This window comes from Pistacia vera, unplaced genomic scaffold, assembly GCF_008641045.1.
Source record: "Pistacia vera cultivar Batoury unplaced genomic scaffold, PisVer_v2 Contig978, whole genome shotgun sequence".
Taxonomy (NCBI): Eukaryota; Viridiplantae; Streptophyta; class Magnoliopsida; order Sapindales; family Anacardiaceae; genus Pistacia; species Pistacia vera.
The window spans coordinates 46,380-69,278 of record NW_022196865.1 but is presented as its reverse complement, the minus strand read 5'-3'; the positions used below and the strand labels follow the sequence as shown (position 1 = coordinate 69,278).

The window sequence follows — 22,899 nt, the reverse complement described above, 5'->3', positions numbered from 1 at the left end:
AGTCATGCGACCTGGATGACAACTCAGTCTTGAACCTTACTGCTTAACATGTAATCTACGATTTTTTTGGGGTAAAAAAAAAAAGGAACACTAATTTTTAAAACTTTTAAATGGTAAGATTAAGTCATATCGTAGGGGCAAAAAGGGTTTTTTATTTTTTATTTTTTTTGTACATTGTTTTATAATAGAAGTGAAAACGAAAGTTGACGGAAGGATAGCATCTGAATAATTTTCAAAAGTTTAAAGGGGGTATTGGTATAATAACCCCAAACTTAACATGTAATCTTCAGTTTCTAAAACCCGACGAATGGTTAAAATTAACTTTATTAAATGGATCAAGCCTTTGCTCTTCATCTCTACCACTATTTTAAAACTCGGTCTAATTGGGGCTCGACAACCTCTTCGGTCTGGTTAGGTTCTAGGGGGTTTCTATTATATTTCACATTTGTAGGGACTAATTTATAGCTTTTAGGGGTGTTTTTGCAATATTTTAAAATTTTAGGGACTAATTGAATTTTTTTAGGCTTGAAATATATTAAAATTTTAGGGGCTAATTTATAATTTTTAGGGGTATTTTATATTATAATAAAATTTAAGGGACTAATTTATAATTTTTAAAATACTTTTGTTGCTGACGTCAACAGTCCAACCGGTTGGACCGATTGACCCATGACCAAATCACTTTGTCGGGTCTCACTGTAGGTTGAGTTTTAAAACAATGATCTCTACTTTAAAAAACAACTTTACAAAAGGTGTCAAAATTAAACCTTATTAGTTATAGGCTTGGTAGCAAGTGATAGGCTAGCAATAGCATAATGATTATCCATGAGATAAATCTATTACAATAGGGTTAAGAACATATACACCCACAAGGAATACCAATGTTGATTGGGCCAACAACTTAGATGATCGCAGGTCCATTGTCCACACCACTATAGGATCGAAGAATCAACGTGTTGTAACTAGATCTTTTGCCGGATCCAAATATAGGGTCTTGCTCAAGCTGCTATTGAAATCTTTTGGTTAGAACAGCTATCTATATATCCATATAATCCTGAAGCATAGGCTATTTGGGCACCACATAGGATCTCAGAAGCTCTAAAATTGCTACAAGTGTCTGCATGTAATTGGTTTTGGATATTTAATTGTACATTTGGCTGCATGTTATTGGTTTTGATGATGTGAAGGTTTTTTGGATACATGTGGATTATTATGATTGGTTTTTCATATTTTGTATTATTAATGACAAATATTAATATACCAATATACATTCAATGCTTGTTGGATGAGTTTAATTATATAAATACAAACACTTCATATTCACATTAAATATTAAAGAAATATTTATTTGAATGTAAAAGGATTTATACGTTTTATAATGATTTATGTTTGATTCGATGTTTTTGTTGAATTGAATGTGAAGGGCTAAAGATATATTAATATGAATGAATGTGAATATTAAGGGATAGATAAGGGGCATTATTGAATATTGTGAATGTGAAAAAATACGTTGAATGTTAATTAATATGAAGGGTTAGATATATTTATTTTTATTTGAATATGAAAGGATTCATTACTTTGAATCTTACATATATGTAGATATATTAACAATTTGGTACATGATTTATCTGAAAAAAAAAAAAAAAAAAAAGAGTTAGTCAATATTTAATTGTTATATAATTTTTTTGTTTTGCTTTTACCAGTTTATTATTAACATTTTTTATTGTGATTTGATGTAGGTATACACTATTGGTTGAAATATAATATTTGTTCTCATAGTTGCAAATTACGTCCTATTGAAGGTAATGTATTGTCCTGAACTCTTTTCAATATTGTATTTTAATATGCCTGTTCAATCGCTACTTATGATTGCTATATAGTTTTTGTTAGAAACGTAAAATTTGTTCTCATAGTTGCAATTTATTTCCTTTTGAAGGTAATGTATTGTAATACTCTTGTTCAATCGCTTATCATGTTTGCTATATAGTTTTTGTTAAAAGGTTATGTAATTAATTATGTGGTTTTGACTATTTGATTGTTTTAGTCCAGATGGTGAATCGTAAATTATGCTAAAGAATTGTTAGATCCATTTGCCTAGCCACTAATTTTGTTATTCAATTATAAGAAGATAAAGTTCGAACCATCCCGAACAATTAATTTTTGTACATATATATTCTAGAGCCAAACCATTTCTAACAATTAATTTTTGTACATTTATATTGTGGGTATTGAATTATAATAAAGCATATTTCGAACCATTCTGAACCATTTTTTTTTTTTTTATAGTTGTACTATAAAAAATCAATGTGCCGAACTATTTCGTTCAATTATTTTTCTACTATTTTCTAATACATGTGTCGAACCATTTTGGTCATCAAGTTGTTTACAATTATACTATAGTATTGTAGTCAGCCATTGGCCGAACCATAAAGTATATTTATGATAGCTATAATTCGCTACTATTGAATTGCAAGAAGAAAGATGCAAAACTATATAGATTGTACTATATAAAATTGCGAGAGACATGTTGCCTATCCATGATTCATTCACAATTGTAATATTGTCATATCTTCTTTAGTTAATAATATTTTTAAAGTTAATTTGATGCTGTTGAAAAAATATGTTGACCAATGTTTAATTTTTATCATCACACACATTTTGGTTTCTCCTGTTTCTCGGTTTCCACTGAATAGTCAGTGGTAAATTGGTAATAACTTGCTCAATAAAAAAATGAATTGATGAGCGGTTTGAATCTTTGAAAACTAGACAGATAGAGCTTTAATTTGATATATTATATGATGAAATTAGATAACAACCATTTATTTTATCATCACACACATTTCGGTTTCCACTGAACAGTCAATGGTAAATTGGCTATAACTTGCTCAATATAAATCCAATTGATGAGCGGCTTGAATATTTGGAAACTAGACAGACAAGACTTTAATTTGATATATTGTACGATGAATTTGGATAACTTTAGACCCCTTTCTGAACCATTCATTTTATCATCACACACATTTCAGTTTTCTCTATTTCTTGGTTTCTACTGAACAGTCAGTAGTAAATTGGTTATAAATTGCTCAATAAAATTTCAATTGATTAACGGTTTGTATCTTTGGAAACTAGATAGACAGAGCATTAATTTGATATATTATATACTAAATTTGAATAACTGTGGACCCGCTGAAAAACCATTCATTTGATCATTACACACATTTCGGTTTCCCCTATTTCTTTGCTTCCACTGAACAGTCAGTAGTAAATTAGTCATAACTTGCTCAATAAAAATCTAATTGATGAGAGATTTGAATCTTTGGAAACTAGATAGACAAGGCTTTAATTTGAAATATTATAAGATGAATTTGGATAATAGTAGACCCCCTTCCACACCATGCATTTTATCATCACACATATTTTGGTTTCCTCTGTTTCTCAGTTTCTACTGAATAGTCAGTAATAAATGGGTCATACCCTACTCAATAAATATTCGATTGATAAGACGTTTGAATATTTAGAAACTAGTCAGATGGGTCTTTAATTTGATATATTATATGCTAAATTTGGATAATCGTAAACCCGCTGCCAAACCATTTATTTTATCATCATACACAATTCAATTACCTATTCAAAAAATTGCTTAACCATTGTAATATGCCGATCAATTTGTATTATTTGGAGCCATTGTAATATGTCAAACCACTGTTATTATCTTTAAAAATTTGATAACTGTAGACCCTCGACCGAACCATTCATTTTACCATCACACACACATTTCTATTACCTATTCAAAAAATTCCCGAACCATTGTAATATGCCGATCAATTTGTTTTATTTGGAACCATTGTAATATGCCAAACCATTGTTATTATCTTTAAAAAATCCACATTTAAATTACTGTAGCCTATTCCAAAAATATGTTGAACAATGTTTAATTTTTATTATCACACACATTTTGGTTTCCACTATTTCTCAATTTTTACTGAACAATCAGTAGTAAATTGTTCATAACTTGCTCAATAAAAATCCAATTGATGAGCGGTTTAAATCTTTGGAAACTAGACAAACAAGACTTTATTTTGATATATTATACACTAAATTTGAATAACTATATAACCACTGCCAAACCATTCATTTAATCATCACACAAAATTCAGTTTCCCCTATTTCTTGGTTTTCACTAAACAGTTAGTAGTAAATTGGCCATAACTTGCTCAATAAAACTCCAATTGATGAGCGATTTGAATCTTTAGAAACTAGATAGACAGGGCTTTAATTTGAAATATTATAAGATGAATTTGGATAATTGTAGACCCCCTTCCAAACCATTCATTTTATCATCACACACATTTTGATTTCCCCTGTTTCTCAGTTTCTACTGAACAATCAGTAATAAATGGGTCATACCTTGCTCAATAAATATCCAATTCATGAGCAATTTGAATATTTGGAAACTAGACAGACAACTCTTTAATTTGATATATTAGACGCTAAATTTGGAAAACTGTTGACTGGCTACCGAGTCATTCATTTTATCATTACACACAGTTCTATTGCCTATTCAAAAAATTGTTGAACCATTGTAATATGCCGATCAATTTGTATTATTCAAAACCATTGTAATATGCCGAACCATTGTTATTAGTTTAAAAAAAATCCACATTTAAATTACTATTGCATTTTCCAAAAATATGTTGAGCAATGTTTAGTTTTTATTATCACTCACATCTCGGTTTCCCATGTTTCTCGGTTTCAAATAAATAGTTAGTAGAAAATTGGTCATAACTTGCTCAATAAAAATCCAATTACTGAGCAGTTTAAATCTTTAGAAACTAGACAAACAAGGCTTTAATTTGGTTTATTATACGCTGAATTTGAATAACTTTAGACTCACTGCTGAACCGTTCATTTTATCACCACACACATTTTGGTTTCCCCTGTTTCTCGGTTTCCACTTAACAATCAGTAAATTAGTCATAACTTGCTCAATAAAACTCCAATTGATGAGTGGTTTGAATATTTGGAAACTAGACATATAGGGCTTTAATTTGATATATTATATGATGAATTTGAATAACTGTAGACCCCCTACCAAACCATTCATTTTATCATCACACATTTTGATTTCCCCTGTTTCTCAGTTTCTACTGAACAATCAATAATAAATGGATCATACCTTACTCAATAAATATCTAATTGATGAGAGATTTAAATATTTGGAAACTAAACAGAAAGGTCTTTAATTTGATATATTGTAAGCTAAATTTGGATAATTGTAGACCTGCTTTCGAACAATTTATTTTATCATTACACACATTTATATTACCTATTCAAAAAATTGTCGAACCATTGTAATATGTCGATCAATTTGTATTATTCAGAACCATTGTAATATGTCAAGCCATTGTTATTATCTTTTAAAAATCCACCATTTAATGTATTATTGTCTTTTCAAAAAATATGTTGAACAATGTTTAATATTTATTATCACACACATTTCGATTTCTCTTGTTTCTCGGTTTCCACTAAATAGTCAATAGTAAATTTTTCATAACTTGCTCAATAAAAATCTAATTGATGAGCTGTTTAAATCTTTGTAAACTAGACAGTTAGGGCCCTAATTTGATATATTATATGCTAAATTTAGATAATTGTATACCCAATTCCAAACCATTCATTTTATCATCATATACATTTCGGTTTCTCCTGTTTTTGGATTTCCATTAAACAGTTAGTAGTAAATTGGCCATAACATGCTCAATAAAAATCCAACTGATGAGCAGTTTGAATATTTGGAAACTAGACAGACAAGGCTTTAAATTATATATTATATGATGAATTTGGATAAGTGTACACCCGCTACCAAACCATTCGTTTTATCATCACACACATTTTAGTTTCCCCTATTTCCCGGTTTCCACTAAAGAGTGAGTAATAAATGGGTCATACCTTGCTCAATAAATATCCAATTGATGAGATGTTTGAATATTTGGAAACTAGACAGAAAGGTCTTTAGTTTGATACATTATATGCTAACTTTGGATTACTGTAGACCCACTGCCAAACCATTCATTTTATCATCAAACACATTTTGGTTTCCCCTATTTTTTGGTTTCCACTAAATAGTCAATAGTAAATTGACCATAACTTCTTCAATAAAAATCTAATTCATAAGCGGTTTGAGCCTTTGGAAACTAAACAGACAGGGCTTTAATTTAATATATTATATGCTAAATTTGAATAACTGTAGACCCACTGCCAAACCATTCATTTTATCATCACACATTTCAGTTTCTCCTTTTTTCTCCGTTTCCACTGAATAATCAGTAGTAAATTAGCCATAACTTGCTTAATAAAAATCTAATTGATGAGCAGCTTGAATATTTGGAAACTAGACAAACAAGGATTTGATTTGATAGATTATATGATGAATTTGGATAACTGTAGACCCCTTGGAAAACCATGCATTTTATCATCATATACATTTTGGCTTCTCCTGTTTCTCGGTTTCCACTGAATAGTCAGTAATAAATGGACCATACTTTGCTCAATAAATATCTAATTGATGAGGGGTTTGAATATTTAGAAACTAGACAGACATGTCTTTAATTTGATATATTATACGCTAAATTTGGATAATTATAGACCAGCTGTCGAACTATTCATTTTATCATCACACACATTTCTATTGCCTATTCAAAAATTGCTAAACCATTGTAATATGCCGATCAATCTGTATTATTTGGAACCATTGTAATATGCCGAACCATTGTTATTATCTTTAAAAAAATCCACCATTTAAATTACTATTGCCTATTCCAAAAATATGTTGAACAGTGTTTAATTTTTATTACCACACACATTTCGGTTTCCCCTGTTTCTGAATTTCCTCTGAACAGTCAGTAGTAAATTGGTCATAACTTGCTCAATAAAAATCTGATTGATGAGCGGTTTGAATATTTGGAAACTAGATAGACAGAGATTTAATTTGATATATTATACACTGAATTTGGATAAATGTAAACCCACTGTCGAACCATTCATTTTATCATCACACACATATCGGTTTCCCCTGTTTCTTGATTTCCACTGAATATTCAATAGTAAATTGGCCATAATTTGCTCAATAAAAATCCAATTGATGAGCGGTTTGAATCTTTAGAAACTAGACAGACATGACTTTAATTTGATATATTATATGATGAATTTGGATAACTATAGACCCTCTACCAAGCCATTCATTTTATTAACATACATATTTTAGCTTCCTTTGTTTTTGGGTTTCCACTAAACATTCAATAATAAATGGGTCGTACATTGCTCAATAAATATCCAATTGATGAGAGGTTTAAATATTTGGAAACTAGATAGACATATCTTGAATTTGATGTATTATACGCTAAATTTGGATAATTGTAGACCCGTTGCCGAACCATTCGTTTTATCATCATACACATTTCGATTTCCCCTGTTTCTCGGTTTCCACTTAATAGTCATTAGTAAATTGGCCATAACTTACTTAATAAAAATCCAATTGATGAGTGGTTTGAATAATTGGAAACTAGACAGATAGGGGTTTGATTTGATATATTATACGCTGATTTTATAATTGTAGACCCTTCCAATTATGGTCTAACCACACTTAAAAGAAATGACAAGTTATTTAAAACAATGTATGAATTGACATCATTTTAATACGTTAGACATTTTGACAATAAAAAACAACTCTACACAATAAAAATGGATAATTAAATTAAATACTATGACAAATATTTTCTAATCTATTATTTTAGTCAATCTTAGGATATTATTTATATTGTACATATTTTGTAATTTATAACGAACATAATTAGAAGATTCAGTAGATAAATTTTGACCTATAGAATATATGTACCACTATAGTATATATCAACCAATTAAAAATCCAATTATTCAAACAAACGTGGTGTTAAAACCAATTTCATAAGTTACTCGCATAACGCGTGGGCCTTTAAACTAGTTCAAAGATGTTATTGTGCCTAGTATGTGTGCTTCTCACATGCAGTATATTAATGTTGAGTCAGCAGTTAGTTTTTGAATTAGTTTGCTTAGTTACTGTTAAGTACCTTTAGTTAAGTTTCTGTACATAGGGTAAGTTGAAATTCAACCAAAAATAGAATTTTCTGGTTACTTTTATTTTCTTTAATTTCTACAATTAAAAAAAAAAAGCGCAAAATTTATAAAAAAAAGTGTTTGCCAAAATTAGACACATATACAGTATATTATGCATCAGATTAAAAAAAAAATAACATGTTTATGTAAATTACCCAACTCCCTTCTGTTAACTTTATACAAAATAATTTTATAACCTGCCGCAAGCTCTTATAAAAAAGAGCCAAATTAAAATTTTTATATACATTATCATACATTATTATTATTATTATTATTATTGTAACTCTCTCTGTCAAACCAAAAGGGAGGAAAAATTTCGGACCAAAACTTGTCTAACTCCAACGAGAAATTTAATTAGGTGACAATCACAATTGGAGCTGCTGATAAGTGTAAGCGATTTTCATGGAGTCCCGGAGATATCAAATTGTTCAATGATTCATCAACAGAACGCTGCTTCAAAGAGTATGACCATTTCATTTCCATGAAACTTCTCTTTCTCCAAGGTCCCATATGGATTTTCTTCTCCTTCAAGGATTTCTTGGCAGCTTCACAAAGAATTCGAACAATGGTGCTCAGGTACTTAGGTTTTCCTATGTAGAATTCTGGTAATTGTGCCACGAGTTTTCCGTACTCGTCACAAGCTTTAGCTATCTCAAACTGGTCTCGGAACTCCAATTCGACTACTAATGGCAGTTGCTTCGTGCGTCCGGAGGCGATTGTTAATATTTCAATGTACTCATGTCTCCCTGGAAAATTTGACAGAGGCAAAGCAAACTAAGATTCAAGAAAATTAAATCATCTAAAAGCTAGCCAAAATTAATATAGAAACAATGTGATTGACTTCTCCAAAGATTTGATTAAAATACATACAAATTCTAGTTGTTTAGTTTTTTGTTGTAGAGATAAATTTATGATCATCGTCAATATTTTACGGATGTTTTCCTAACGAATAATTTTGGAAAAGTGATGTCTACCTATATTCTAGTTAAATTTATGAAATTAAGGTGAATATAAACCAATTCTAACTGTTTTAAATTTCATCATAAACCTCGTTTAACATGATAAAAATCATCATAAACCTTTCTGAAATTGGTCTAAAGTTTTATTAATTAAGTTCGTTAAAATTCATCTAAATCAGAAAATAAGAGAAAATATTTTATGTAGAAATTGTTTCTACTGGGTACGACCTAGTTTATTATTAAATCAAGTATCTTAACTCTCACATTCAAATTTTTTATCTTTTATGATAAATAAAAAAGAAGATAAAATGTTGCATTCCAGAGTTAAATTTATGAAAATTAAGATGAATATAAATACTCGTTTTAAACTTCATCATAAACCTCATTTAACATTATAAAAATCGTCATAAACCTTTCTAAAGTTGGTCTAAAAGTTTTATAAGTTCTTTACAAATGCTCTACATTAGAAAATAACTAAGAGAAAATATTTTGTGTGGAATTAGTCTCTTCTGGGGACAACTTGAATTTTTTTAAATCCTTATAAATCTTAACTTTCACATGCAAAATAATTATCATTTATTACTAAAAACATATTAAGAAATAAAATAAAATATTGCATGTCAAAGTTAACTCGTGTTAGCGAAAAGCCGAGAACTTAGGTCTAAATTTTATATTGACATCAAATAACTTTTGTTTTAATGCAAGCAAATGTTTATGCATGAAGTTACGGAGGGTGGCAAAAATATGTTACCTCCAGGATACTTTTTGGTGCGTTTCCACTGGGATGTACAGAGAGAGGCATTGAATCCCTTATCACGAAGCAAATTCACTACTAATCTTCTCAAACAGTGAGTGCACCCGCCATTAGAGCTTGGCTTCGAGCAGCGGCAAAACTCTCTTTCTCTTGAAAGCTCAACGATTCTCATAACCTCTTGTCGCAGCTTTTGACCTGTTAAGCTATTGCGCTCCAGAATTTCCTGGGAAATTTTACAAACATTAATGCATTTCTTTGATGAGTTTTTCATGTTCTTATTTCTATTTAGATGAAAATTTTCACTGAATAAAATTAAAATGAAACAAGTTCAGTAGTGACTTCCCAAACCTAAAATCGAAATTATTAAGTTTGATTTGCTTTTATTTCTTTAGGCAATGTGGTCCAAAATCCTAGTAAATAATCCATGATACTTTTCAGGAGGCGTTTGGTTAGAGATTATTCCCCATTACTGAAATAATGTCATTTTATATTTACTTAGATTACTATATTTGATTGTCAAGTAATATAAGATTCCAATAATTTTCCAAAATCAATAGTAATTACTGTTAGTCATATGGGTGATAATCTGAATACCATTATTTTCTTAGGTATTTTAAGATTACTAGGTAATCTTGGGTGCGTTTGGTTCATTATTTTGGATAAGATTTTGGGAATAATTTTGGGTAGTTGGATAGGAGAGTATTATGAGGTAAAATTTAAAAATTTATAAAAAAAAAAAAAAAACCCCAAGGTTTGCTAATTTAATTAAACGCCCAAATATGTAAAATGACAAAAATACCCCCACCACCCGCAGTGCCAGATTCCGACCACCACCGCCAGAATCTGGCTGAAAAATTTCGTTACGACACAGATCTATGTCGTAACGCGTCGCTATGGCCTTTTTCGGCCAGATCTACGCCTAAATGTGGTCATCAACGGCTGCAAAGGTCCATCTTTGGCTGTCATTTTCGGTCAACAACGGCCCTTTCTGGCCTTTTTCGGCCAGATCCATTGTGGATCTGGCCGGAAAAGGCCAGATTTGTAAATAACTGATCAATTTCGGGCTTGGTTTAAGCCGTTGTGATAGATTCCAGCTACCATCGACGGTGGTTGCCGGAATCTGGCAAGTATGGGTGGGTGGGGGTGTTTTTACTAATTTTTAAAATTTTTTTGGGGGTATTTAGTGAAATTAATAAATTTAAGGGGTCTAAAAGTAATTAAAAAATTCACTAATATTTCTGGAATAATGTGCCAAACAATATTTGGGGAATTATTCCAAACAATATTTGGGGAATAGGATTGGGAATATGGGTAGAAATACTGAACCAAACGCACCCCTTAATTTTGCTACAATTTTACCCTTAACTATAAAAAAAAATTAGACAATAATGGCCTTGTTTTGAAAACAATTTACAAAAATATTTATGGATTATTTTATCTTTAAATACAAAATTTTAAGGATATAAATACCTTTGAACTTAAAAACAATTACCTAAGACTGGTGCCTGGATCTGACCACCACCGCCATTGTCAGAACGACGCATGACCGACTGGTAGTGGTGGTCAGCTACTGGCAGTGGCTCGGGTGGCAGGGTCTTTTTATTAATTTTTAAACTTTTATTATGAGGGTGTTTTAGCTAAATTCTCAAATATAAGGGGTCAATATGATAATCTAAATAATAATAATAATAGAAAAACAATTCATTAATCTATATAACATACTCACCAATTTATTCCTCCCAATAAAACATATCAATATAACATACCCACCAATTTATTCCTCCGAACAAAACATATCAATATAACATACCTACCAATTTATTCTAATCTAACAAAAAATATTTAATATAATATTCTCAGTAATACAATATTCTCTAAATCAAACGCGCATGTAGAGTTAATAACAATAATCCTTTACACTTACCAAAAAAAAAAACAATAATCCTTTACATAACACAGGTGTAGGATGTTTATGAAATAACAAAATATCTCTATTATTATAGAGTATTAACGGTAGAAAGAAAATTAAGTTAATATTATTAAGGTTAAGGAATAGTAATCTTTCTTGTTTCTCATTGGGTAATAAAAATCTCTTAAAACTCTTAAAACTAACATTAATGGAACTTTGTTATTTCTAAAACTTTAGGGATTAATACATTAACTCCTCTGTACTAAGATTTAATTATTGATTCAATTATATTCATCATTCCTTAAATATGAAATAATTTTTAAATTGTATCATCTAATTATTGGGATTTCTAAATTTCAGGACAATTTAATAATCTCAAATATCTTCATTTGAGAGGCCATAAATGGATATGTGAACTGTCCTTTTGAGACCTCAACTGTCGTTTTAAGGCCTCACGCGTGGCAGAATCGAAAGAATATGCCGAAATGAGATTTTGCCCAAATGAATATGGACCATAAATTTGATACAAATTGCTACTTTCTTTTACATAAAATATCTCACTTCAACTATACACGCATCCTTGTAATTTTGGCTTTTAAACATGCTAAAAAATACTAGAGACAAGACATCAATTTTTGGGTCCTATGACACCACTAAGTACTAACTATAATTTCTCTTTTTGAAAAATGAAAAATGTTATTTAATTGGTGCATTTATCTTAGAGTATATACCAGAACTAGCAAATAACGATCAAGAATATACCCAATTCAAAATTGAATATGCAGAACTAATAAAGAGGCAAAACATTTGATTTAAATCTCTTCCAAAGATTTATGAAATAATTCAAAATTTTTGTTTCCTATGGGAAGCAGTTTAAACAATTACATAATAGAGCTCCTCAAATTTTAATAATTAAAATGATAATTTTAATATATGAAAAATCACAATCGAGTATGATGCGGCACCCTTAAATCAAATTAGTTAGCAATAATTAAAATACAGAACATGATAAAGTAATTAAATTATTGATATAGCCCTTTCATTTCCCATGTGATATGGTGATCATTTTTTAGAAAAACAATAATAATAATATGCAACAAAAGAAGTTGTTATTGAAGATAGACTGATGGAGATAAATTTTACCGTATCGAGTTCTTAAAAAAGAATTAAACAAGTAAAAATTATTATTAATATCTTTTTGTTAAACCTCAAAAATTCGAGAAAAATAAACAAACACAAACCTGAAGCAAGGCCTCTTGAGTTTCCCAGTAGATAATTTTCTCCTCTAAATCACCATTTTCGGATCCAAAATCATCACCACCGTCACCAGCACGACAAGCCTCATCGATATCTTGAACGTAAAACACAGAAATCTTCTCTTCAAGGTTATCCTGCAACTCCATGTAGTTATCATAATTCTTTCCAAGAGCCCTAATATTCCTATTATCTTCATGAAGTTTCCCCATCTTGCTCTTCATCTTCTTCTTCTTTAATTTCAAGAAAGATATATGGACATGTGCCGATCGCAGAAAGCGAGACAATAAGCAAGAACTGAATAGAGCAAGAGAAAGGAAAACAACATGAAGATTTTGGGGTTTGGAAATGAAGCAAAAGAGCTCGACAAGAGAATATGGTTTATGAATAATGTATATATAAATAAAATTTTAAGGGTTTTTTTCATTTTCTCCCAGTAAGATCATTTAGTATTAAAAACACCCTTATCATAAGGTTTTCAAAATTTTGTATGGGGGTTTTTGATATTTTTAAGAGCGATTTTGATAATTATAAAGGTTTTTTTAAATACTTTCGGAATGAAATTAATGAGTTTAATACTAAAAGATCTTGCAGACGAAAATATGAAATAAACCCAAAATTTTAAAATAATTTGTTAGTAGATATTTGTTGGATTTTTGGACAATTATGGAGAAATCTGAAAAACTTTTAGGAGGAGATTTAAGCCAAGTTAAAATTACTAATTTAGCTGGGCGCTGAGTCGATGCCAGCCTAGACATTATTGTTGAGCTGTTACAACTTTTTTGTTAAACCAGTGGAAAATTTTGCTTTTCAAAGATATTTTTTATAGCGTCACTGTTGTAACTTAATATTATTGGGGTGGGATTTTTGTAATGTGTTATTTCGGTAAATTTTAATTTTTGATTGGCTAGAAGTTAGTGTCAGAATTGAGAGAAGAGCTTTGATACCATGTTAGAATTGAGAGAGAGTAAGAGAGGCAATTTGAAGAAAGCGGAGTATAACCGATAGATATCTTTGAGAGGGCAAGAGAGACAACTGAATGGTTAGAGTATGCAAGAGAAATATCTTTAAACAAATTCAATTGTATCGTATTAAGTTGTTGTGAATTGTATTGAGTGTACACAACCTATTTATACAAATGTGTGATAACTATGTAAAGATAAAAATTATTATAATAATAATGTAATCTCCACTATAAAGGATATAGAATAATATCGAAAATACAATAGGAATAAGAATAATGTCACATATTCCCATGTCAACAATTAGTTTTCACCCTAATTATAAAATCTTATTAGTCATATTTTATGAGTAATGCAAAGTAAATGAAGTTAGAATCCTCAATGACCACCCCTATTAGCAACACGGATAGATTAAACTCATAATCTCTTGAGTAATATACCCAAGAGTCCTAGTTGACCGCAGGACCACCTAATGGTGGTTGTTAGTATCCTAATTTTGAATCCTGAATAATGTAATGATTATGTATTATCATCGTATTAATTATTAAATAAAAAAATGTAATGTCACTTTACAAAATTCTACAATTGATATAGGTTGTCGACACTTTAATAAACACATTAGTATAAATTCCAACTTTGTATATTTAATATTACTAATATTTTATTTAGCATTTTAAACTTTACTTGAACGTCTTTCACGTAATAGAAGTTTAATTTCTTATTTTCTCTTTAATCAATTTCTGAATATTAATCACATGTAATTTAATTAAATTTGTTGTAGGGTTGGAATAAGGAGATAAGGTTTAGTGTAGTGGGGTTTAATGATGTTGATCATGATAATGTGGTGGGGATTAGGATGGTCAACACGCTCCATTTTGATTGGATTATCAATTATCATGAGTCAATCAATGTTATAATAAGAGCTTTATGTCACTATAAGGAATCTTAATTTGAAAAAAAAAACGTAAAATCTCTCTATAGTCATAATGATGGAACTAAGTAATTTTATTATTTTAAGGAGGTTATAACTTAATAGGGGTGTAGTTAAAAAAATTTCTTATTTCATTATTCATGTTTTAGTAGTACAATATTAGGATTTCAATTCATGTTTTAATAATATTAGGGTTTCAATTCAGTGTTTCAATTGTCTACTTTTGAAACGGATAGAAGATCGTGTTTTGAAACCAACAAAGATAATTGTCCTTGATGGAATTGTAAATACAGTTGCTGCATGGCAACTGATGTGAAGCCATAGACAATTGTCAATTGTTTTAAGCATTACAAAATTAGGACCCTCGATATCGATGAATTGCAAGTTACAAATGAAGTGGATGAGGAGAATCAAAGAGTCATTGTAAAATTGAGTGACCAAATTTGACAACTTCACTACACTAATCAAATGAATATTAATGTTTTCATTAATCATTCAAATAAGTAATAAGTCATGTATGCTTTAACAAAAGAAGAAATTATTTCTACAATTAAACAAGAAGAGAAAAGAAATAATTATGAGGATGATAGTGCGGAAATACAAAAAGTTTCATGTCAAGAAGCTATAAACATGCTTGAGAAACTAGAAATGTTTTGGCTTTAACAAGAAAATGTCCATACTAGCGAGTAATGTACCTGTAAGTTAAAAGATGTAATAACAACTCTAAAGCATAAATTATTGTCCCTAACAACTTCAGATAAATATTTTATTTCATTTTAAATATTTAATGTAACATACCATATATATTTTTTGTAATATACAGATAATTCTTATTATATGGAGGCAACTTTCCTTAAGACGGGAATTAGAAAAATTATAACTTATTACAATGTAGAGTTTATTCTTATTTATAACTATTCCAAATTGAGAATATAATTTTTTATGACTATGTAGAGTTTGTTCCTATATAGAGTATCATTATAGAGATGTTTTACTGTATATTGTATCATTTATATACATTATTGTCTTAAAATATTATTAAAAACATAATATTTATTTTTGAAAAATAATTAATTTTAACATAAATCAATATATTTATGTTATGTATGAATTTTTTTATTCATCTACTTTAACAATTAATGTCATTTAATTTTTAAATATCTATATAAATTACTTTATTCTACTATAAATGTGATATACTAAATAGTGTCAAATGGTGAAGGTAAAAAGGTAGTGGGGCCGAGCCAACATTTGAATATAGTTTGTCATTTTATAATTTAGTGGACTTTAGTGAGGGCTACATTTTGGCCCACTCTTCTTTTGAAAAAAAAAAAAAAAAAAAAAAAGATAGTAATTGTGATTTTTAGGATATACTTTTTTTCTGTCAATAACCCTCTTTTAATTTGAGTGGTGTTAAATCTCTTTCTGAGCCTGATAATTTAAATTATTTTAAAAATTCAAGTTATAAATATTTCATTTCAAAATTGCCCTTTCTCTATTTTTTTTTTTTCCGTTTAAACAGGGTTAAACTAAATTTTTTAAATCAAACACTAAGCAAGAACAATTCATGGGGATATCTATTATAATTCTATTTCCATTGGTTGATTCCATCTTCCATCTCTTCAAAAAAGAAATTCAATTGTGACAACATAATTTCCAGAAAAAAAAAAGAAAAAGAAAAAAAAAAGTTTAGGGAATTGAGAAAAATAGTTCTGTATTATATGGGATGTACTAAGAGAATAAATGCCCTATTGGGTAATTACAAGTCTATAAGAAATATACCTTTTTAAAAATTATTATTAGAGCATAGAAAGAAATTTGTTGGGGCTTAAGTAACAACACTCTTTAATTTAATGTTATTTTTAACAAGTTTAGCCTTAAATAAAATTGTTACAAAGAACATTACAAATTCTAAATATGGTTATACTTTATTTTATTTTTATTTTAAGTATTTACTGCTTATTTAAATCTTGACTCTAAGTTTTTATAATCACTGAAAACTTTATTTTATCTCAAATAGTTTTTATTTGATAAGTATGTATTACTAAAACTAAGTAGAAAGAAGGAAAAAAAGTCCAATGGGATGAATTTAAGGAAGAAATTAAGGGAATGTTTGTCTAAGCTTATAAGCTGGTCAAATTAGCTTATAAGCTCTAAAATTAAGCTGACATGTAACTTATTTTTTATTTTTATTTTTTGCTTATAAGCACTCTGCTTATAAGTTAGTTTGACCAAGAATATTACTACATTATCCTTGTTTAACTTTAAAATTCCATAATATACCATTGTTTAATGTAGTACCATTTTTAGTAATTTTATAATAAAATGTACTTATAAGTCATATTTTACCAAATACGTCAACTACTTATCAGTCACTTATAAATACTTTAACCAAACACGTAATTGCTTAAAACTTCAAATGCTTATAAGCTAATTTTCATAAGCTCAAACAAACACCGCCTAAGAAAGTAAGTTTTAAATAACTATGAAGCAAATTATTTTTTTAAATGTCACCCATTAAATAAAAAACTAATTTACTATTAATGCTTGAAAAATATTTATAATCATATAATAGTTCAAGTTAAAATTTTAAATAATGAGTTGAGATGATTTAAGTGTGAGTGGTGTTATTTAAGTCCTACTAAATTTATGAGTAATGCTAGGTCCACAAAATGGGTCCTACTTGTTTGTATGGATCCTGCTATTCATTTCTGAGCTAATAAATGACGTGCTGTCACGTCGGAGATTATGAGATAAGATTGTGGACCTAGAATTATTGTAAATTTATTTCTAAGCCCCAATAAAATTTTAATTTATAAATATCTTATATTTCATTTCAAAACTTCCATTCTTTAATATTTTTTCTTCTAAATTTCTTTGATAACTCTATCATCTTTATTTAAAATAAAATAAATGTTTTTCCCAATAATTATCTAAAAGAAACATATTTTTTAAGAAATTAAATCCCTCTTGTAAAATTTTACAACAATGCTACGAACACCAACACTGTGCACCGATTGTTACACATAATTACGTGTCCCGTGACTCAGACCAGCCACGTATCCCATGAACTAATATTTTGCGAGTGAACAACCGTTCATCAACTATGGATGGTCGTTCACTGTTATTGGACGGGAGTCTATTGTATGTGGACACTCGTCCATGCGAAATGAACGATGGACTCTCGTCCATAGTAAATGGACTCCAGTCCATTTGCCATGGACGGGAGTTCACATAAAATGGACCCCCGTGCATACTTAAATTAAAAAAGTTTCTGAACAAAAATAATGGACGAGTGCCCATGCGAAATGAACGATGGACTCTCGTCCATATTATATGGACGGGAGTCCACATAAAATGGACGCCCGTCCATAAAATGGCAGGAAAGAAAGACAAGCTTCAGCTTCACCAATCTCTGGCTTTGACTCAGACTATTACTCCTCCGAGGACATAGATATTAATAATCACACGTTGACAAATGGGCAGCAGAAGATGTCAAATGCCTCGAGGAAGAAAGAACGTAGAACAGAAAATTCAAAAGTTAATGACAGGAAGCAGAACTCGGTGTCTACGACCGACGAAAATGAAGCTTCAGACTCTAATGAAAACTTGGAAGCATTCAGCAAAACATAGACATCGGATAAGGATGTGGGGGGCCATATATCTGGATTAAAGCTTGAGCTTAAAGCCTTGTGTAGCCAGAAAACAGATTTGGAATCGCAATGTGTGAAGAAAACAACTGACGCTAAGCAGTTAGAGAAGGAGAATAAAAGACTGCAAGGCCAGATTTCGAAACTTGAATTGATATCAAAAGAGAGTAAAAATGAGATGAGTGATCTGCAAAAAAAAAAAAAAAAAAAAAAAAAAAAAAACTGAAGGACAATGAGAAAAATTTAACATCTAAAATCGAGGACTTGAAGGCACAGGTTAGCTATCTACAATCGGAGCTAGATTCTTCACGTGCTTAAGAAAACAAAGCGACAGGTCTCGTCAAAGGCCTAACGGATCAGATCAATATAATGCAACGGGATTTAGATTTGCTACTGGAGGGGAAAAACAAAGAAATTTCCGAATACCAGATTCAGGTGAATGTCGAATCGGTCGTCACGGCCACAAAATTAAACCTAAATACCATAGTTAGCGGTAAGCAAGGTTGAATCCACAGAGAGCAAGACTAATGACCTAATGTATATTTGAGTTAACGAAAGAGAAATTGGCAAAATGATTGATTAAAACTAAGGAAACTAATTAATTGCAGGAAATTAAAAACATCAAATAAATTGCTAACTAAAACACAATATTAAAAGCGTTGCCGCTACGGGTTCGGTTTGACTCAAGACCAACTCTCACAATTCCTCTCCTCGCTCTTCAATTTCCTAAACCTACAAGGCTAGACAAATCAATAAAAATATCTCCCAACAATCTAGGTATAATCTATCCTGTCTCCCTATCGTCTTAGTTACAGATCGATTGGTTAAAGACTATCATCGACTAATCGAAAAATACTAAACCCTTAAACACCACTAGTTGGTACAACGTTAACAAGTACAACCTATCAACATGTATCATTCAATCAACTAATTACACGACAAATGCATTCCTAGTAGAAATGATATTAAATGCTATTACAACTTGATTGCAATCAGTACCGAAGCAATTTAAAGTCATAATCAACATTCAATAATCTCAAACCGACATTCAATTATGCGAAAAGTTATATATCAATAAACGTTCTTAATGGACATTATCAATTTAGCACGTCGAGCATCAGAATAATATTAAAGCATCGCAAACAAACTGAAACGAAAACAAATATAATCTGAATACAAGAAACTTAACCAAATGTCCAACATTCAGGCTCATCCAACTAGACGAGAGCTGATGAGGAGAGCAATGGAGTCAATCTCGATCTCGCCTACACTGTAACAGACAACCGGGGACTCAACCGCTCATGGTGGTGTCGACGGAGGCTAAAACAGTGAAAACGAAGCTGATCATGGTAGAGAGAAAGTAATCAACAACGATATGATGCGAAGAAGGGGAGAAAAAACCAACGGACAGCCCGTAATACGAACAGTCGCACTCGCCGAAAAACGTTAATTTTTCGGCGGGTCTTCTGAAAAATTATGGCGAAAATGGGATCCGAAGGTACCGATGGAAAGCTCTGGTGATGGGGAGTTCAGATCAGGTCCTAGGGAGATGAAAGGTCACCAAAAATGAGCGAGATCTTGGCTGGAAGATGAAGAGGCACGGTAGCTATTTGGCGAATTCCGACGGTTTTTGCGGCGGCTGAAGCTTGGAAGTGCTAGATCCGACCGTGGGGAAGGAAGATCAGGTCCTGGGGAGCCCAACCATCATCGAAAAATGTCGAAATCACTGCTGGAATGCGAAGAGTCGTGGTTGGAAGATGAAACGTTGCGGCGGTGGAACGCGTCTCACGGTGGTGTTGATGGGATGATGATGATCTGTGCACGAGGAAGAAGAACCATCGTCAGAGCTTGATCAGAGAAGGTGAAAGGTTTTGGTGGGCGGCAGCCACCCAATCTACGACCATGCATTGCATTTTTATTCAAAATATGGCAAATTTCCATTTGATCCCTGCATGATTGAAAAGCGACAAAATCAACCTCTTGAAACATGACATTTTACCCCTTGAACGGCATAAATCACCCCTAATCCATAAACCACAACCTAATATTAACTCACACCATTTCCAATTTCATCCCAAATATGCTAAATTAGTAAGAAAAACTCAAAATATGATTTTTATACATAAATTCATAATTTCTCTTAATTGTCTCAATATAGCTTCGATTCAATTACATATGGGATCTTTTTATCAACAAAATAGAGTCACTTTCATAACTCTAACAGTGAATAATCTAAAAGAGGAACAAACCAAAAAGACTGCAGTCAGGTAGAGAGTGTTGAGAGAGAAAGAAAGCTTTAATTTACAGTTTTGGAAGACGCCCGTTCAAAACTCAGGGACGGTCGTCCATAACTGATGAACGGGCATCCCTGAATTTTGTATAAATTGTATTTTTTTTTTAATTTACAGTACCGTCCAAAACTCAAGGACGATCGTCTATAAATTATGAATGGGCATCCCAGTATTGTAAATTAAATAGTATTTTTTTAAGTATGGACGGGCGTCCATTTTATGTGGACTCCTATCCATATAATATGGACGGGAGTCCATCGTTCATTTCGCATGGACGGGCGTCCACATATAATGGACTCCTGTCAAATAACAGTGAACGACCGTCCATAGTTGATGAACGGTCGTTCACTCGCAAAATATTGGTTCATGGGATACATGGCTGGTTTAAGTCACAGGACACGTAATTCGGTGTAACGATTCAGTGCACAGTGTCGGTGTCTGTAGCATTGTTGAAAATTTTAATATATGCCTCAGCCCACTGCCCATCTAGACCAAAATGAATTATTGATTGACTTAACTAATCATGTTGTACAGGATGGCTTTTGCAATCATACTTTATGCATTGACATGACCATATTATGAGCAATGAAGCTGTGTTTGTTCCCTATTTTTATCCTATCCTATTCAAAATACATGTTTATTTTACTATTTTTAAAATCCAATTATATTCTATTTAACTCAAAATATTTAGATTTTTTTAACCTCTTAGGTTTGTTAATTTAACTAAACACCCTTAACAATAAAAGTTTATAAATTGACAAAAACACTCCCACCCACACACATATTCTCGACAGTCAGCCACCATCGTCGGCATTTCATGGGTGGGTGGGGATGTTTTTGTTAATTTTAAAACTTTTATTGTAAATGGTATTTAACTTAATTAACAAATGTAGTGGATTAAAAAACAATCTTACTAAACACATTTTCAAATTCAAATCATATCCTCGTAATAATAACTCAACTCAACTTTTTCAAAAATACTACTCAAAATAATAAAACAAACACACCTTATTACTTTTTATATCAAATTTAGAGGATCTATCTTAATTTATAGTTGCATTTTGAGCTTATAAGATAAATAATTGATTTTTTTTTTTATCATAATTTTTTCTTTCAATATCAGCACTATGAAGATATGGGAGGAAGTCAAAGAAAAAGTTTTCATGTTCTTACAATACAGATCTATTTAATTCATTTAGATGCATTGGGATCTATTCAGAGAGGCCAAACAGTTTTATGCTTCTTCAGTTAATTGTTAATAATTTAGATAAGTATATATTATTATATTTTCTTGATTTTTTAATATCTCCAACCAAACTTGAAAAATAAAATAAAAGAACTATATTTTGTTTTCTTTCATTTAGCATCTATCATATAAATTTAGGTTGTTATTATGCACAAAATTGTTGTTTTACTAAATAAAATAAAATAAAAGTGATATGAATAAAAACTATTATTTTTTGTTTAAATTCTTTGTCTGTCACATCTGCTAATTGCCTCTTTGATAAGTAAAGCAATCTTCCATAATTAAAATCTTAAAAATATATGTTGAGATGTGGCATTCTGATGACACACGTGGAAGTCAACTTGGAGGTTGGCTGGTCAATGTAATTTGTTAAGACTTGAGGGGCAGTTCAGTCTTTTCCCTATGTTCTAAAAACCTAAATCGGCTTTAGGTCTTGTGTGCAGCTCACTTCTCTCATTTCTCTCTTGGTTAACAGAGAGAGAAACAGTTAGAGGTGCTGTGCTGGAAATCCGAGGTTCGTCCATGGAATCAATGGTGATGGTAGGTGTGAGCTGTCATTCTTTGAGTAATCTTTATTTGCTGTATAAATATGTATTGATTTCTGCCTATTTGGCATGTATGAGAGGTGAGAGCATCTGGGTATACGGGTGTAAAATCAGAGGGTTTTTTGTATCGAGGTGATGCCTTGTGTAAAAGGGTGAGCCGATTCTTCTGTAAGGTTTCTCAAACTCATAGTGAAGTTCTTTTTTCTGGTTGCTCTGAAGAGTGGATGTAGGTAATCTTTTAGATTAC

General features: G+C 30.7%; 1 protein-coding gene across 1 annotated transcript; it reads right to left on the bottom strand.

The window, feature by feature from the left end:
* Positions 1-8,305: 8,305 nt before the first annotated feature.
* On the bottom strand, positions 8,306-13,398 carry LOC116121398. The gene is made up of 3 exons (XM_031407354.1): positions 13,015-13,398; positions 9,862-10,087; positions 8,306-8,897 (listed from the first exon to the last, which is right to left on the bottom strand). Exons 1-3 carry the CDS (start codon positions 13,249-13,251, stop codon positions 8,506-8,508), a joined length of 855 nt encoding a protein of 284 aa, XP_031263214.1. The 5' UTR covers positions 13,252-13,398; the 3' UTR covers positions 8,306-8,505.
* Positions 13,399-22,899: the final 9,501 nt, after the last annotated feature.

Excerpts from the sequence above, each read along its gene's own strand:
- LOC116121398 (XM_031407354.1), bottom strand. The coding sequence starts at position 13,251 with ATGAAGAGCAAGATGGGGAAACTTCATGAAGATAATAGGAATATTAGG. Across the intron at positions 10,088-13,014 it reads CTCAAGAGGCCTTGCTTCAG|GAAATTCTGGAGCGCAATAG; the intron begins GTTTGTGTTTGT and ends AAAATTTCCCAG. Across the intron at positions 8,898-9,861 it reads CACCAAAAAGTATCCTGGAG|GGAGACATGAGTACATTGAA; the intron begins GTAACATATTTT and ends CAAATTTTCCAG.